Source organism: Galeopterus variegatus, unplaced genomic scaffold (genome assembly GCF_000696425.1).
Source record: "Galeopterus variegatus unplaced genomic scaffold, G_variegatus-3.0.2 Scaffold449, whole genome shotgun sequence".
Classification (NCBI taxonomy): domain Eukaryota; kingdom Metazoa; phylum Chordata; class Mammalia; order Dermoptera; family Cynocephalidae; genus Galeopterus; species Galeopterus variegatus.
This window is the reverse complement of record NW_007726560.1, coordinates 522,739-540,390: the sequence shown is the minus strand read 5'-3', so window position 1 is coordinate 540,390 and position 17,652 is coordinate 522,739. Positions and strand designations below refer to the sequence as shown.

The following is a 17,652-nucleotide window of genomic DNA, read 5'->3' as shown; positions in this document are numbered from 1 at the left end:
GCAACTACCTAAGGCTGAAAATCTGATTGAAAAAATTCTGGATATTTTATTCACTCAGAAGGTCTTCATAGACACCCAGATGGCTGCTTGGTGTTTCCTCATTCCTTGGACCTAAATTTGGCACACAGCTTTCATAAGATTACACATCATGGCAAAGCAAATATTAAAGATCTTTTCACAAATATTGATAAGGATTTTCTTGTCTTTATACTGAACAGATAACCTGAAAGTGTCCTATCCAACAAAAGCACAATCCTAGCAAAAATGTAAAAGTGTGGCAAGGGAAAAAGGCAAATCGTTTATATCAATCAGTAAAATTTGTATTTCTGAATTTATGCCTGACATATGGCTGAAATTTTAGAATTGAAGGTATAAACTTTCTATTTGTGTCTGTCTGTGTCTATCTCTCTGTATGTGTAATATTTTCCTACTTCCAGATGATATCACAAATTTAGAGTATAAAATCCCTTCAAGTAGCTATATTCTGATTGGTTTAGAGATAAATAAATGTTTATATAGATTAAATATCTCTAATGTCACCAAAAAGTCAACGAAAGTGGGCATATTCTGATAAAACTTTATTTCAACAATAATTATGTTTTGTAGTATGTTAGCTTTAAGATAGTTTTCAAGATCTTTTGTTATCAGAAAACCTCAGAATTTTGCTAAAATTAAGTATGCAAGGTACGAAGAATATCTTTCCACTACAGAAAAAGTAATTTGTCCTAAAGTAAATGACAGCTTCTTACAGAATGAGAAAGAGGAAAACCTGAACGGAAAGGGAAAATGGAATAAGACAAAATGGGGAAAAATTTGAATACAGCTCATGTGAAAGGAATTGTATTTTTGTGGTCAAAGCTAGCTAAGATTATATGGGTTTACTTAAAGATTTTTTTAAAAAGAAGTTTAGTATCAAATATTGTACTGACGAAAACTAGAATTTAGTTTATTCTTTGTTAAAAATGATGAAAATTTCAAGGACTATTGGTTTGCTCTTAGTAAGAAGACGCAAAAAAAGATTTTTCTTTACTTTATGAATAATCTGCCTAGACGGCAGAGATCCTGTGTTATCAGGATAATATCTTGTGCTTTATGTTGACTTAATTTGTTTTGTGCCTTGCTTATTTCACTTGACATAATGTCCTTTATGTTCTTCCATGGTGTCACAAATGACAGGACTTACTCCCTTTTTTAAGGCTGAATAGTATTCCGTTGTCTACATACACTACATTTTTTTTTTATCCATTCATACGTTGATGGACACATAGATTGATTCCATATTTTGGCCACTGTGAATAATGCTGCAATGAACATGGGAATGCAGAAACCTCTTCTAAATACTTATTTCATTTCTTTTGGATATATACCCACAATTGGAATTGCTGGATCATATAAGTATTAGTCAGTTTTCCATCGCTTATTACAATACATAAAACTGGGTAATATATAAAGAAACAAAATCTATTTCTTACAGTTTCCGAGGCTCTAAAGTCCAAGGTCAAGGGAGCACATCTGGTGAGGGCCTCCTTCCTGGTAGACAATCTCTGCAGAGTCCTGGGGCAGCACAGAATATCACATAGTGAGGAGGCAACAGCAGCCTAATGTGCTTATTTGCTTCCCCTATAAAGCCACCAGTGCCACTCCCATGATAATCCATTTTTCCATTAGCCCATTAATTCATGAATGGATTAATCCCTTCATGAGGGCAGACCCCTCATCATCCAATTACCTTTTACCTCTCAATACTGCCACACTGGTTATTAAGCTTTAATGCAATTTTTAGGGGACATTCAAAGTATAGCAATATGGCAGTTCTATTTTTAATTTTTTGAGGAACCTCCATACTGTTTTCCATAATGGCTATACAAATTTACATCCCCACCAGCAGTGTACAAGGATTCTCCTTTCTCCACATATCTTTTGCCTTTTAGAGAGAAGTAATTTTAATAAGTGTGAAGTGATACCTCATTGTGGTTTCAATTTGCATTTCTCTGATGATTAGTGATTTTTGACCATTTTTTTCATGTACCTGTAGGCCTTTAAGATATTTCTATCCAGGTCTTTTGCCTATTTTTTTAATTGGGTTATTTATTTTTTTGCCATTGAGTTCTCTCTGTTTCTTATAAATTTTGAATATTAATCCCTTACCAAATGTAGCAAACAAAAACCAGCACATTAAATGGATCATTCATCATCATCAAGTGGAATTTTTTTCTGGTATGTAAAGATGGTTCAAGATGTGCAAATCAATAAATGTGATACATCATATTAACAGAATGAAGGACAAAAACACATGGACATTCATAAAATGATTTGACAACTCAACATCTTTTTATGATAAAAATTGTAAAAATATTAAGTATAGAAAGAATTATCTCAACAGAATAAAGGTCATATATTACAAGTCCACAGCTAACTTCATACTCAATGGTAAAAATTTTAAAGCTTTTCCTCTAAGATAAGGAAAAAGACAGGGATGCTCACTCTCTCCACTTCTATCCAACATAGTACTAGAAGTTGAAGCCATAGAAATTAGGCAAGAGAAAAAAATAAAAGGCATCCAAATTAGAAAAGAAGTAGTTAAATTGTCTCTGTAGAAGATATAATCTTATATATAGAAAACCCTAAAGTCCACAACTAAAAATTTTTAGAATTAATGAATAAGTTCAGTTAAATTGTAGGATACAAAATCAATGTACAAAAATCAGTACTGTTTCAAAACACTAACAACTACCAGAACAAGAAATCAAGTAAACAATCCCATTTACAATAGCTACCAAAAAAAAAAAAAAAAATACATATTTAGGAATAAATTTAACTGAAGAGGTGAAAGACTTGTACACTGAAAACTATAAAAGATTTATGGAAGAAATTGAAGAAGACAGAAATAAATGGAAATATATCCCATGTTCATGGACTGGAAAAATTCATATTGTTAAAATGTTCATAGTAGTCACAGCAATCTATGGATTAAATGCAATCCCTATGAAAACTCCAATGATATTTCTCAGAAAAATAGAAAAAAAATTGTAAAATTTGTATGAAATCACTAAATTCCCTGACTAGGCAAAGCAATCTTGAGCAAATAGAACAAAGCTGTAGACATCACACTATCTGATTTCAAAATATACTACAAAGTTATGGTAATCAAAACAGCAGGGTACCGGCATATGATCATATTTATAAACCAATGCAGCAAAATAGAGAGGCCAGAAATAAATTCATGTATTTACAGTGAACAGATCTTTCTACAAAGTTATGAAGAACACATAGTCAAGAAAGAAAAATCTCTTCAAAAACCCATGTTGAGAAAACTAGATACCCACAAGCAGAAGAATGAAATTAGATCATTATCTCACCTCATATACAAAATCAACTCAAAATGGATGAAAACATTAAATGTAAGACCTGAATTTGTAAGCCTACTAAAAGAAAACATAGGAAAAAAGCTTTTTGACTTTGGTTGTGGCAAAGATTTTTTAAATATGACGCCAAAAGTCCAGGCAACAAAAGCAAAAGTAGACAAATGGGATTTCATCAAACTAAAAAGCTTCTGTGCAACAACAAAAAAAATCGATAGTGAAGAGACATCCTACAGAATGGGAGAAAATATCTTCAAACCATAGAATATATATTTTAACATTTATCAAAGAATAAAATGAATAATATGCTCGTATACAAGTAAAATTAGGAAAATGGAAAATATTTTACAAAATTAATATTTATCAATTCATTTGTGACTCAGAATACAAAATATACTTCCCAGTTCCAGAACACCTCTGCATGTTCCTGTCCCCGAGAACTATACAGGCTCGTTTTAAGAATCAAAAAGTATTAGTTAGTGTGCAACAATATCTATAAGTCAAACATTTTGCTATGTGTATGGTCATATATTCATCCCCTTACTTCCAGATTCAGTTGTTTATTATTGTACATCATTTCATATACTGCATGCAAAATTTCTTTTCATCAAATAAAAAAAAAAAAACCCATCTTCATATTTTAAGTGAGTTTTTCACGATGGTTTTATTATATTTGCATTTACTGTATCATCATATCTGCTATATTTGAGATTTAATTTTTCACATTATTTTTATGCCTGTTTGTTATGCATCTGTGATAAGATATTTAGACAACACACAGTGCAAACTTGTTACATTTCACTTTTTTGTTTTAATCTGCAGGAATTTCTGAACTAAAATTTGTAGTCGAACTTGAGTATTGCAAGGATATTACCATTTGTATTTTCTCTAGAGTAATTTTAAATCTCTTCCTTTCATAATATTTCCCCAAATATATAAGTCCTTCCAATTTTTCATTTACATTTTTATAAATATTTATGTTTATGAGGGTACTTTAAAAAATTTGTAGAAAATTCAAATAAAAGATAATTCAAATCTTTTCATTAACTTTTTAAAGAGCCCTTGTGTGTGTGTTTGTGTGCACTTGTATGTTGCTGTTGTCATACATCATATCTCTTGTCTTACAGCACCAATTATATCATTTGGAATAAAAGAAGATGAAAGTGTAAAAAGAAGCACAAAAGCAGACTCAGCAGAAACTTGAAAGAAATACATTTTAAAATAAGCACTTCTATGTAGAGAAAATTTTGGAACTAAATTTTTTTAATCTGCTCAGTCTACCTCACCTTAATTTTTTTTTTTTTACTTTTTTATTCTTAATTTTTTGATGCATACCTCACCTGAATTTTTTTAAACTTTTCATTTTTTTTACTTTTACTTAAATTGTTTATAATCTATTGCTCAACAATTAGTAAAGTATGATAAATGCTTGTTTTCTTTGATTTTTGTGTACATTTTTAAAATGTACACAAAAATCTGCTTAGACATTATGTGTCTGCATACACTTCAAACATGTACATTTTTATATGAGCTATTTTCATGTACTATAAGCATTTTTGTACTCTTGTGACATTATGGCTTATGCTTTTGGCTCTAAATTTACCTGTTTTTACACTATCAAATTTGAGTATATGCAATTCGATAAAATATTCTCAATTACTTGATATTTCTTTTTTTAAAAGATAATTTCACATTCAAGTTACTTACTACGTACAGTAGGCTGCCAAAAATTAATCTAAAATTTGCTGCTCATTCCCTTGATTTATGTAGTATTGTTGTTTTACCCCACTGAATTATTTCAATGATGTCTTTGGCAGAATGTTTTACTAAATAACATGAGACTCACAGTGTTGGATAAGATGCTCCAAGCGCGACAATACTCTGTGATGCATTTGCTGATTAAAGATGTTTAACAAACTATGTTTCGGCTCTGGTGCAACCCACAGACATTTCTGTTGTGAGAAGCAAATGACAACATCTCTAACAGTAGAAGGCAACATGGTGCCTATGTTTCCCCAACAATACAGCTTTTATCACTAATGCTCAGAGATCACTGAAAATGACATCCCAACTCAGCACATACAAACTCCCAGCTTTCACAGGGCAGAATTTACAGCAAATAAGCCAATATATGAAGCACAATGGAATAACACAAAAACTGCTATTGGGCTGTGGTAAATTACATGTTATCTCTGGTGGCTAATTGTAAGTTTGGTGCCTCTTGTTTTAATTCCAGAGATGTGCAGAAGTAGAACCCTTTATTAAGCTCATCTAACACCCATCTGCGAACATCCCAATTACATGTTGTTTGTTGGTAGAAAGTCAGGTTGAACTAAGTAAGGAACGTTCACCAGCAATGTGTCACTGGATATAAAAAGAAATGAATGCCAAAAGCATGATTCCTCTGTGCTGCATGGATTTATTCCTTACTTTATTTCTTCACTAAATAATCAACTGCCTTAATTATGTCCTAAATATGAGTAAATTTTGATATGAGTAAATGTTGAGTCTAAGCCAACTACTATTTTGCGATTTGAAAACTCCTTCTACTTTATAATTGCTAAGATATAAGAACTAATTCTAGTTTGCTCATTTTAGTGCCTTAAAGAGTATTTAGAATTCTTTTAAAGAATTGTAATTTTTTATTGGGCATTCAGGATTTAACTTGCAACGCAGCAAAATGAGTAATTTCAAGTTCTGCTTCCAAAATATGTAAAAATATTTTTAAGAGTCAAAAAGGAGTACATGTTTTCCCACCCATATATTGTCTTTATCATCTGCTGAAACATTAGCCTTCTAAATGTGAAAACCTGTTGTAGTTTAAAATTTAAACCTCATTAACTATGGAATTATTTTGTCCAGTAAAAAGGGAACTAATATTAATGTGTTTATAGATTATAGCAACAATGAAAATGCTTGCCAGAGAAGTAAAATTAATTAAGTATAACTCACCAAACAGAGCTCTGTTATGTTATATTGTAATTGCTTGCTCCTGTTATTATACATTTGTTGAGTGCTATACACTTCATATAGTCTGGAGGCCTATTTGTAAGCCTTATTGTTTTTTTTATATTTCTCAATTATTGGAAAATATCCATATTTATTTGATATTAGTAAAAATGATAGGAATGCATTTCCCTTGGATTTGGATTTTTAATATATGTAAGATGATATATCATCCAAGTATACTGTGAAAGAAATTTTATGTGTATGTACATGGTGCTACAGTTTGCTCATAAACAGGGAATTCCATCAAGCTGAGGAGAAATAATATAAATGGTATCTAAGCAATGAGACAGACTAGATTATACTAACATAGGCTGAATCCAAAACTTAGTTTATCACATGAATATTTTTCCACTGGGAACTTTGGGAAGATGAGATCTTATAAACATTACGTTATAAGAAGAAAAAATCCTCTGCAGAGAAAATAATTTGTAGGCCTTCAAAAGTAGCAAATTAGTCTCTCCTGAGAACTATAACTGTATTTTCTACGCACTATTTTTTCAGACAGTTTTCGATCATGGTCCTCAGTTTACTTACCTGGTAATCTCTTCATTTGTTCTTCAGTTCAACAGCTCCAGAAGCAGGCTTTCTAAGGTCTCTTTTAAATGACAAGTCTGAGTCTTCTCATTTTCATGATTCTTCATTTTTTACCTATGAAAATAGACATAGGAGATTTGACCAGATTCCACATGAAATTTGATTCTTATAATTTCTGTGTTTTTTACTATCTGGGTCTTCTCTGAATAAAAGGGCTAGGGCTCCAGCCATTGAATAGTTTACTTAGGACCTTATAACATACCGTTGAAGGACTATTTAAATAACTGATAAGGTTTAGTGTAAAACAAGTTAAATTGTCAGGAATTAATTACTCTGTGCAGATATGGCAAAATCCTAAATGAATACAAAACTAAATTTACTTTTTACTTTTACAGGAGACAGGAAATAGAATGATATTTTCAGAAATATTAACCAGTTAGAATTTGAGTCATCATAACAGAAAAAGTTTCTTAATAATCTGAACTTTTCAGAAATGAGATGAGCTCTATAATAACAAGTTCAAAATTACTAGAATTGTTATAGTGGATATTATGTATCCTGCCACCAGGGATATTACTGAATATGTGATTTATGTTTGGAAAGGGAACATAAACCCTTCCCACAATTAAAATTCTGCAATTCGGCAATGCATTAATTCATACATTCATTCATGTAACAAACATTTCTTAAGCATTTCTGAGAGGCCAGATGCTATGATAGACCATGAGGAGACAGTAGTGGATAGGACATAGTCCCTGCTTTTAAAGTGTAGCAGGGGAGATAAATAAGCAAAGAGAAACTCCCAGAAAAATATGAAAACCATAATGCAAGTAAATACTAAATGGTAGGAAAGTACATGAGAAGGTATTTAACCCAGTTTGGATTTATCAGGGAAAGTTTCCTGGAGAAGGTATTGAAGGTCAAGTAGTAGATAACTTAGCCAAACAGAGAAAGAAACTGAAGAGAAAGCATACAAGTCAGAGGGAGAGCATGAATAAAAGTTCCACAACTAATACTGCACAACCCATTTGAAAGAACACAAAATCAAACAACTGCATTGCTCCTACACAGAACATGAGCAAGCTGTGAGAAAGAACTGATGAGTGTAGTCATTTCTGCATAGTGCTGTTAGTAAAATTACGTATGACAAAGCTTGGCCAATAGTAGAGAAAAATCATTAAAATGTTTCATAGCTGAAAAATAACTTCAAGCAGCAGCGGGTACTGAATATTAGCAATTTTGGAATATATAACATATTTTAGTAGCACTAAGTGATCTTTTATTTTTAATTTATAATGTTTATTTAAAATTTCAATGTGAGTAGTCACTGTGTGAGTTTAGTAGTAAACCCGGATTTCACACGTATTTCTGCTGTTCACAATTAGTGCTAACATCATGTGATTCATTTTATTTTATATTGTTGTAATCGAAGATAGAATAAAGACATGAAATAGAAAATAAAATTAAAATTTGAGACATATTTAAAACTGAACATAACCAGTGTAAAATAAGACATATTTCATGCTTGCACAGCATGAGGGAATTAAAAATAGCAGGAAAAACAGTAAGTAGTATGCTGCTAATATCTGTTATGAAAAGCATCGGATGATTAAAAGGTTCAAAAGGTTCCTAGAAATTTGAGTTCTGGGTGTGGGGTCAAAAGTTAGCTTTGTGGTGGGCTGTTGGGCTGGCTCTGCTTAGAATTTTCAGGAAACATGGAAGTGGAGAAAATAGTTGGAGTCTAAGGACTCTTGTGACTATCCGTGGGTGCCCCCCGAGAGGAAAGGGGAGGATGCCACTGGAATCATCTTTTTCTTTAATGCCATTGTCTTTACCTTCTCCCTTATCCTCAGTACCAGACAATATTACTAACTCTTCCCCTCCCCCAATGACTTACATCACTTCCCAGGAGATGAAGTCTATTCTTCACTGGTTTGCCAGTTGTTCAAGACCCCAGCGTGAACATTTCCTACAGGATTTGGTAGCTAAGGCACTGCCAGGACAAATACAGCCACTCTTGGATGGTCTGGGGCAGCTTAGTGTGGCTGGGGCAAACCGACAACCTTGTATGTTTGAGTGCCAGCTATGTTTTTGGGACCAGTGATTTCGAGGCTTGGCTGAGGAGGAGAGCAATGAATTTGTCAGGCAGCTGGAAGTCAGTGAGCCAGACTTTGTGACAAAGTTTTACCAAGCAGTGTCTGCTACAGCTGTTAAAGATTGACATGCATTCAGATCAAAGATGATAAACACAACTGATGGAGCTGAGGCCATGACTCTACAGTGAGAACTCAATTCAAATGTGTCGTTTAAAGATCTGGGAGTGGTATCCCAATCAGCTGACTGAACTTGCTGACCAGCATGGTCATAGTTATTTCAACATTAACAGCATGTCAACTGGACTCCTAGGGTAAATGTTATCCATCTAAGCAATACAGGTCATCATTCTGTCTCCTAGTTTGTTTGTTTCCAAGAAATAGCAAACCCTCAAGAATTTGATGCCTTCTTTTGCAACTATAACCAAAAGGAACCTATATATTATAACCCAAGCCTACTGCTGGCCCTTGAGGGATATAAAGTAGAGGTCTTCTTTCCCAGAAACAGGAGAAAAGGGCAATAAAAGGTCGTATTTTTATAGTTTAGCTGGATTAAGATGTCTGACTTTTCCACCCTGACCAGATTCTAGCATGATTATGTTACATCCAAACCACCAGCTTTCTTAGTGATGATTTAGTAAAATTATGGAAAATCAGGGGAGGGAGATAGTTACTCTCTCTTCCACAGTGTTTATTTGAATCCAAATAGCAATGAATTTTTTTCTAAAATGTGATATCCTTGGAGCTGGAAGCGAGTGTTCCTATTCTGTGAGTTTGCTCTACAACAATATGAAAACAAGTGATACTCTTGACAGGTTGAAAGGTTTATTTTTTGCACCAAAATAAATAATGGATCTTCAGGTGGAAAAAAAAAATTAGCTTTAGAATCTCACGGAGATGTTACAAATCGAATGCTAGGGAGATGGCCTATTTAGAAATCGATCCCGGGGCCGGCCCGGTGGCGCACTGCTACAGTGTGCCGCTTGGGAGCGTGGCGGCGCTCCTGCCGAGGGTTCGGATCCCACATACAGACCGGCCGCTCACTGGCTGAGCGAGGTGCGGGCGCAACACCAAGGGTTGTGATACCGTTGCCGGTCCCGGTCCGGTACGGGCGTGACACTGAGGGTTGCGATCCCTTGCCGGTCACGAAAAAAGACAAAAAGGAAAAAAAAAAAAAGAAATCACTCCCATAAAATTATTTAACATTATTTAAAAATTCATCATGAGAAATGCATCTATTTCCACCTATAAGTGTTTTCAATCATCGGACATCCTCCACTGAATAGAAAATTGTTTTGAAAAAAGAAAAATTGTATGCTATCAATCATTGTCTATGATCTAGTGATTAGGGGAGGTGCGAAAGGAGAGGAAGGGGTGGGAAGAAATAGGTTCAAAAGATTGTGGTAGAGGCAAGAGAATTCAAATGAAATTTTTTGCATTCTTATTCATTAATAATTACAATACAATTTATTTATTGCCAAATACATGCCAGAATATTCTATGTTGATATTGAATATTTAAAATCTTCTCAAGTATTCAAAGTTGGTATTGTTACCTTCTTGTTACAAATAAGAAGTTGAGGTTTAGAAAAGTAATATAAATTGCTCAAATTCACAGAGCTACCAATGGCCAAAGGTGAGATTCAGACCTCCCGTCTTTCTGCCTGTAAATCCTGTGGTTTTCCAGTATGCCAAGCTCAGTAAAAGTAACACATGGGCATTTGTCAAGATTACCTCCCTGGTTTAACTCATTTGTCTGATGTGCTCCAAGGATCCCCAATTCCTTAACCATTCTGGATTATGTTTTCCTGACTGGAATGTCTGTCAAGCAGTGCTGTTACAATTCAGTTGAATCATGACATAATCTGTCTGAAAGTTAAGGAAAAAAGTCCAGGCTCCTATTTTCCTGGACCTGTGCTGTGAAAAGTTAGACAAAGCATTATCCTGTGCAGACCATTAGTAGAGGAAGTCACAAAGCAAACTTCAAGTGATGAATTCCAAGACAGAGGACTCTGAGTCACTGAAACTGAGTCAGAAGAGACCTCCAAAAAAAAAGCCTACAGCATCCAAATTATTCCACCAGAGTGAAAATGCTCTAACAGAATCTAAAAGCAGCTAAGGTTTTTATCTTCAGATATCTGTTTCTGTTTGGTTGGCTATGTTATCAAAGTAAGCATCAACCAAGGTAAATTCAGTGGAACTTTATTTCTGCCAGATTCTCTGAAAGAAAAATTCCATGGCCAAAAAATAAGTTTGGGAAATTGTTTCTATTTCCATCTTGGAGAGTCATCGAAAGGCAAATTATTTATTTTAAACAGAGCATTTCCTAAACATATCTGACCATTGAATTGATTACTTTTGTTTCTAGTAATGGTTATTAATCTACAGAATAATATTCTGAGTAATTTACATTGAGAAATTCTATACTAGATCAACTTCCCGTTTTCTCACCAACTAGGTTCTCACCAACCCACCTTCTATTATTTTTCTCACTTAAACCTCATGTTTTGAAAACAGTTTTCACTGTGTCTTTACAAAATTTATTCACAGAATACTGTTAGACTTTTTGAAATATTGGCAGGGGGCAAATCCCAGAGACCCTCATTACCCTTTATATTGTTTCCCTGAGTTACAAATTTGAAACTGGGGATTACTATTCTAAGAAGAAATTGCTTGTTAAATAGATTCTCTTCATTGCTGTCCTATTTAGTTCTCTTATGGTTAGAAAACCATTGCTATCTCTTCAGCTTGTTTTGTAAAGTTCATAGAGGCATAGAAAGAATGCAACTTTTGGTTTGATTAGGAGTTTCCCAGGGATCTCCCTGTTCTGAGAAGGTACATCAATGTAACCATGAGGGGTTCAGTTTTCATCTTCTTTAGGTAATTCATATTCTAGGGTCTTAGTTTTTCCTGCTAGCCTGGTTTGGGCCCAAGGAGTTGGCCAAAATCTGGCAGAAGTAAATCATACACAATTACCAAAAGAATTTTTATTGTATTAATTACTCAAAGTTTAAAGGAAAATCTTTATACTGAATCTGAAAGATTTTAGTGAGCTCTACATCTTTCTGTGTTCCAATTTTGAAAATAGGAGTGAAATTTCTGATTGTGAAGCCATAAATCATTAATAATTGTTTAATAGCATGCTTTAATTTATATCCACCACAATGTCATTAAATTCTCTTTTTAATTTTTTTTTATTTAACTTAACATTGCACAAACTTTCTAATATACTGTTTAATATCACCATAAGGCAACTTTTAATTATTTGAAGCTGTAAGTAACACACAAGCAGAAAACATTACATCCATTTTTTCCTCTTCACTGGTATTGATATCAATTTATTTCCATTAACATAAGCATCAACAACTTGTCAACTGATAAGATAACATTTTCTTTGCTTTAATTTTGAATTGTTTGACTTGTCTTATTTGTTTTCCAGATCCACTGTGTCTTGGTTATAAGAAATGAGAGTTAAATTACAGGAAAATTATCAGGTTGCCTACCACTGCGCACCATGAGGGGCCTTTTTGTTTGTTTGTTTGTTTTTGTGTTCTACCTGCCTCTGTTGCTTGGCTTATGAGTCAAGTAATACAGTACTTGCTTCTCTTAATTTCTGTTAACTGGTGCTATAAATATAATATACATGTAATATATATGTAATCTCTCTCTCTATATATATATAATTTAATTACACTTATCACAACATCCTAAGACAATGAAAAATGTATTTGGCTAATTATAAATCTATTGTAAAAATTGAGTACAGGGAATATTAACTAGGATTTTAAAATCTGTAAATACATAAATATCTTTTGGAAAGTATGTCATATATATGCCCCCAAAAGAATGGAAAATGAGCACAATAACTAAAGCAAAACACCAAATGAGAATGACCAGACAAGTACAAATAGACTCACTGTCTCCCCCAAACATATACGTATTTACATTTTGGCTAAAATTCAGATGTTATCAAAAAGGGTCACTAGACTCCTTTGTGCCTTTACTATTTGCTTGAAACATACTTGAACATTATGGAAAAGATGAAGTCAGGATATGAGTTACTGACATCTATTCAGGATGTTTGAGCTGAAACACTGTTAAAACAGAGACGAATGAAGAGGATGATATGCAGACTGATTTGGTTAGATCTGACAGTTTTAGTTTAATTTGGGGATGCATTATTTGTTCATTTAACTATGTCAATTGACAAAATCACCTTGCTTTTGAAGAACATTACCATATGTTCTCAACATCTTATACTCTTAAGACTATCATGATAATTTATGTAAATATATTTTCTTTGTATTATTGATTTTACCTGAATATGTGCCATTGTTATTCACATTTTTAACATATAAAATCATAAATACTATCTCTTAAAACTGAGTAGATAAATTTAAGTTCTTTAACTATTTCTCTTATCACGTTCCCTTTGTTAAAATACCTGAAAATAAAACTTTTTATTGCAATATAGTAAGGAGGAAACACCACTGGAAAAAGAAAAAGGAGCCCTCTTCCTTTCTCATTTAGAGTTTAGGAGAAGTCTGGGCAAATAAAAAGAATTCTTAAAAATTGCTTCTCACAATTCTTCATATATAATCCATTAAATAATGATGAGATACATAAATTTACACACAGGTTAATTATTTTCATTGAAGTTATATTGGGTATCTTAAAATTGGGATTCTGTATTATTGGGGCTTCTTCGTATTTTTGCTTCCTTCATATTATTTTTCTTTGTTTACTATATCTATTTTTAAAAATTTAAATACTGTATGCATGTTGGATAATCTGTTTTGAATGCTTTATTTTAATGGACACACTTTTAAAAATAGAAGGTAATTATTATTTGATAAAAAGATTACAATGTTTAGTAAGACTTTGCAGTAAAAAGTCATTAGAGAAAAAAAGGGATGTGCAGGAGTTCAAAAGTCATTCAAATAAAGGCACAAAGAATCTGAAGATAAATCAGCACATGCAATATACACCATCCCTATCTAGGAGAGAAAAAGGAAGAATAATATATGGCATAAAAAAACAAGATGGCCAGCTCCTGTGGCATGCCTTGCTGAGGTGAGCCAAGGAGACCCGCAGGGTTCAGGTGACCTCTCTCTCCTTGAAACCTGTGGGAAGCGCCAGCTCCCATGGCACACCCCACCAAGGTGAGCCAAGGAGACACATGCGGCACTGGGAGCTCGTTCTATGGCCAGAGATTCTGGAACAGGATCCAGGGTGGTGTAATATAGCCACTACCACACCTACGGTAAAGCAAGGACAATTCACCACCTCAGTGGCAGCCAGGGCCACTCTGCAAGTAACCTACTGCTCACTCGACTACACTGATATAAGAGTCACCAGTATAGCCTGCAAATAGAGGAAGAAATCTTTATCCTTATAGCCAACCTCAATGTAATAGAAGAAGCAAACCCTCTACCAAATGACCAAACATCAATGAAAAAATACTAGAACTACTAGATAATATTTAGGTGGAGAAGGCAGTTCAGTGGCTTCTCCAGAAATAGGTATGTGGCTCAAAAAAAGAGTCATCTGCCATTAGACGAGACTGAACAAAGAGCTTGTACTAGATTACAAAAATGGCCACAAATCCCCCTCTCCTCAACACGTCAGCCTTGCAATCAATGTACCTTTTTAACTCTGCCTATCAAGGGACAGAGTCTAGTCCTCCACCACTAGAATCTGGGTTGGTTCTTGTGACTTGGCCAATGGGATAGAAGCTTACTTAACACAAGCACAATCCTGCAGGATGAAGGGCAACACAGAACCCAGTTACCATCTCCTTTGTGCTCCTTCCCCAAAATGTTGGCAGAGTGTCAGATAGGAGACATGTGAGTATGACCAAGGCCTGAGAAACGTGCTCAGCCTGACTCAGACCAGATGAACTGCCTGGCAGATGGTGCTGGTTATAAGTCACTAATACTTAGAGTAGGCTTGTCATGCAGCACATGCATACTGTCTCAAGACCCTGATAGGCCTTCAGGGTCAACATGCATTTCATGCTTTACAAATATTTATTGATTGTTTACCCTGGCCTGCCACTATTGTAGATTTAGAGATTATATAAATGATAAAAAGAGTCAAAGTATCTACTATCATGGAATTTGCACTCTGATGTGAAGAAACATCTAAACAAATAATAAAATAAACAGAATATGGCAGATGGTGTAAGCATTGAGAAGGAATATAAAAGGGGGTCAGGGGGATAGAAAGTGGCAGAGGTAAGGGCACTATTGCAGCTAGGAGTTGGGAAGAGCTCTCTGTGGCCCTGACATTTGTTCTGGCCTCCAGTTACCTCTCCACTCCATCTCCCACCTCTCTCCCTGTAGCTCACTTCACTTGAGTCACACTCCCTTCTCTTGTAACCCCAGGGCCTTTGCACTCACTATTGCCTACACTTCACTCCTGGGGGTATCTACAAGAAGAGTCTCTGAGAGGAAGGAACAGTGACTGGGTTTCTATTACTTGAGATGGGAGAAACTGCGGGAGGAGGGATACTAAAAAGTTTTATTGTTCTGTTCTATAGAGTCTAAGCTAAAATGATCTAGCAATGGTGTGGGAGTGGGTTTGATCCCACTGACAGGCTTAACTCTGAAGGAAAGATAGAGCAGCATCCACCTGGTCAGACAGGGAATAAAGATGCCACAAAATGACATTTTCTACTATGAGTATAAGGACACTTTCAGTGCACCCATATTCTTAGAAAGAAAAGTGTCTTAAGCTAGGACTGTATCCTCTTGGTCGAAGGAATCTCATATGCAATGTATAGTACAGATTTAGTCTCTAATGCTTGATTGTCATGGTTTTTCTTTTGCAAGGCTCCCAATGCCACTGTTTCCAACCTTCAGTTTTTATAGAATTTGGCAGGGTGGATAAAGTTCTCTACTGTGTATGTCCAGCTGCAGGAGATAGTGTTATTTTTCCTGATGAGAAAATCCAGGCTCAGAAAGTTCACATATTAAGTTATCTAAGTGACATTCCAAGTCAAGTTTGTCTCATTCCAATTATACTATGAGTACTAAATCCCTTTCTCTTTACCCCCTAAGTACAATTAGTACTTCTGTGGCTGAACCATCTAAACTAAACCCACCTTAACTTCTTTTACAGTTTGAGGACAGCTCTTTTACAGGTTGAATGCTTCCAGTTCCTTTAATGCTTCCTCGAGTGACACGGTCTAAATCTCTTGGTTTCACTCAGAGATGCATTTCTTCCAGTGAGGGGCCTGGTTTTACACACACAGCTTGATGATAATGATTGTAAAACCTCACTTGATCTGGACACTAGCTTTCCATTTTGAAATCTGAGATGTGAATAATTTCCTCTCCCACATCACAGTCATTGGTTCACATTAAGTTCATAGTAAAATAAAACTTCCAGGTCCTTAACCCTTCCCGGTCAACAGGAAAGTGGCGATTGGGCACAACATATTCAAGAGTAGCCACATTTCCTTCTTCTCCCAAGGGGCTTTTGGGTACTGTCCCTGCTCAGAATCCTGTCTTCGATTATGCCAATTGCAGAGCTAGGGCTAGGTCTCACAGACCCCTCAAGCCTGTTGTCCAGACCGGGTCACAAACCCTGCACACGCAGGTCTATGAGCTAGGTAATAGGAAAAGGTCCTGGGAGCTGTGGGTGAAGAAATAATAGGCTTTATTCAGAGCTAGGAGCAGCTGCCCTAGTGGCTTCTTGGAGCATCTCAGAAGTTTCGCCGCTTATCAGAGCCGTTAGTCCTTTATACTCAAGTCCATAATCCCAAACAGCTTCAGGGACGCAGAATGCAACCCCAGGATGTGAGGAGCAGCATTGGAATCACCCCACTGTCTGCAATTTCCATACAGAATATGGAAGACTGGGCGGAACTGCACATGCACAATTATATTAGACAATAACCAGGAACACCTGGGTGCACATGAGCATATTTACACCAGATGCTTGGCAAGATTCTGAAGATCTGAGGGGCCCTGACCATTTTTTCTATAGTTTCCCAACAACAACACACCTCAGGGTTATGCCAGTTGAGCAGTAAGGAACTGGATTATTTGCCCACCAGCAACCCATAATGTGATAAACATATCCTTATATTTTCACTCCTGCCCCTGACAGGGGTGAAAATGTCCCAGGGGCTTGGCCTATGGGACAAGCCAAAAGCACTGAATTATTTCATCTAGGTCATGTTTGTTGTATGTGTTGAAATGTTATTAAGTAAATACAAATTAGTTATTCATTAAGAAGGACGCAAACACCCCTGTCTTACAGACCTGAAGAAAACAAACAAAAATTTGCTTGTTTTTTAAAATATGTTCTTCAAATAATTTATAGTTCAGAATTCTGCAAACTGTTACTATGCTTCCGTCCAATAAGTCAGAATTAGTACTTCTTTGCCATAATTTACCATCTAATCCCCTCTGCCAGGAAAATGTCTCTAAGTTCAAGAAAACACTCCCTTTGGGGCCTGCTTCCTCCTTACAGGAAGATACCAGCTGGAAATGTTTAACATCACATTTGCGGAGGACTTTGGTTTTATAGATACTTGCCAAACACACTAAGATCAGAGTTACTTCTTTTTTTTTTTTTGTCTTTTTTTTTTTTTTTTTGTCTTTTGTCTTTTTCCGTGTCCGGCAACGGATCGCAACCCTCAGTGTT

The 17,652-nt window shown here is 35.1% G+C and overlaps 1 protein-coding gene and 1 pseudogene across 1 annotated transcript in view; both read left to right on the top strand.

Annotated features, from left to right (window-relative positions):
* Window positions 1–8,697: 8,697 nt before the first annotated feature.
* Window positions 8,698–9,126, top strand: LOC103587422 (annotated as a pseudogene).
* Window positions 9,127–14,176: 5,050 nt separating this feature from the next.
* LOC103587424 (probable ATP-dependent RNA helicase DDX53) overlaps window positions 14,177–17,652 on the top strand; it is a 9,984-nt gene continuing 6,508 nt past the window's right edge. The window contains 1 exon segment of the mRNA XM_008568874.1: window positions 14,177–14,260. Within this exon segment, the coding sequence (XP_008567096.1) occupies window positions 14,177–14,260 (84 nt within the window).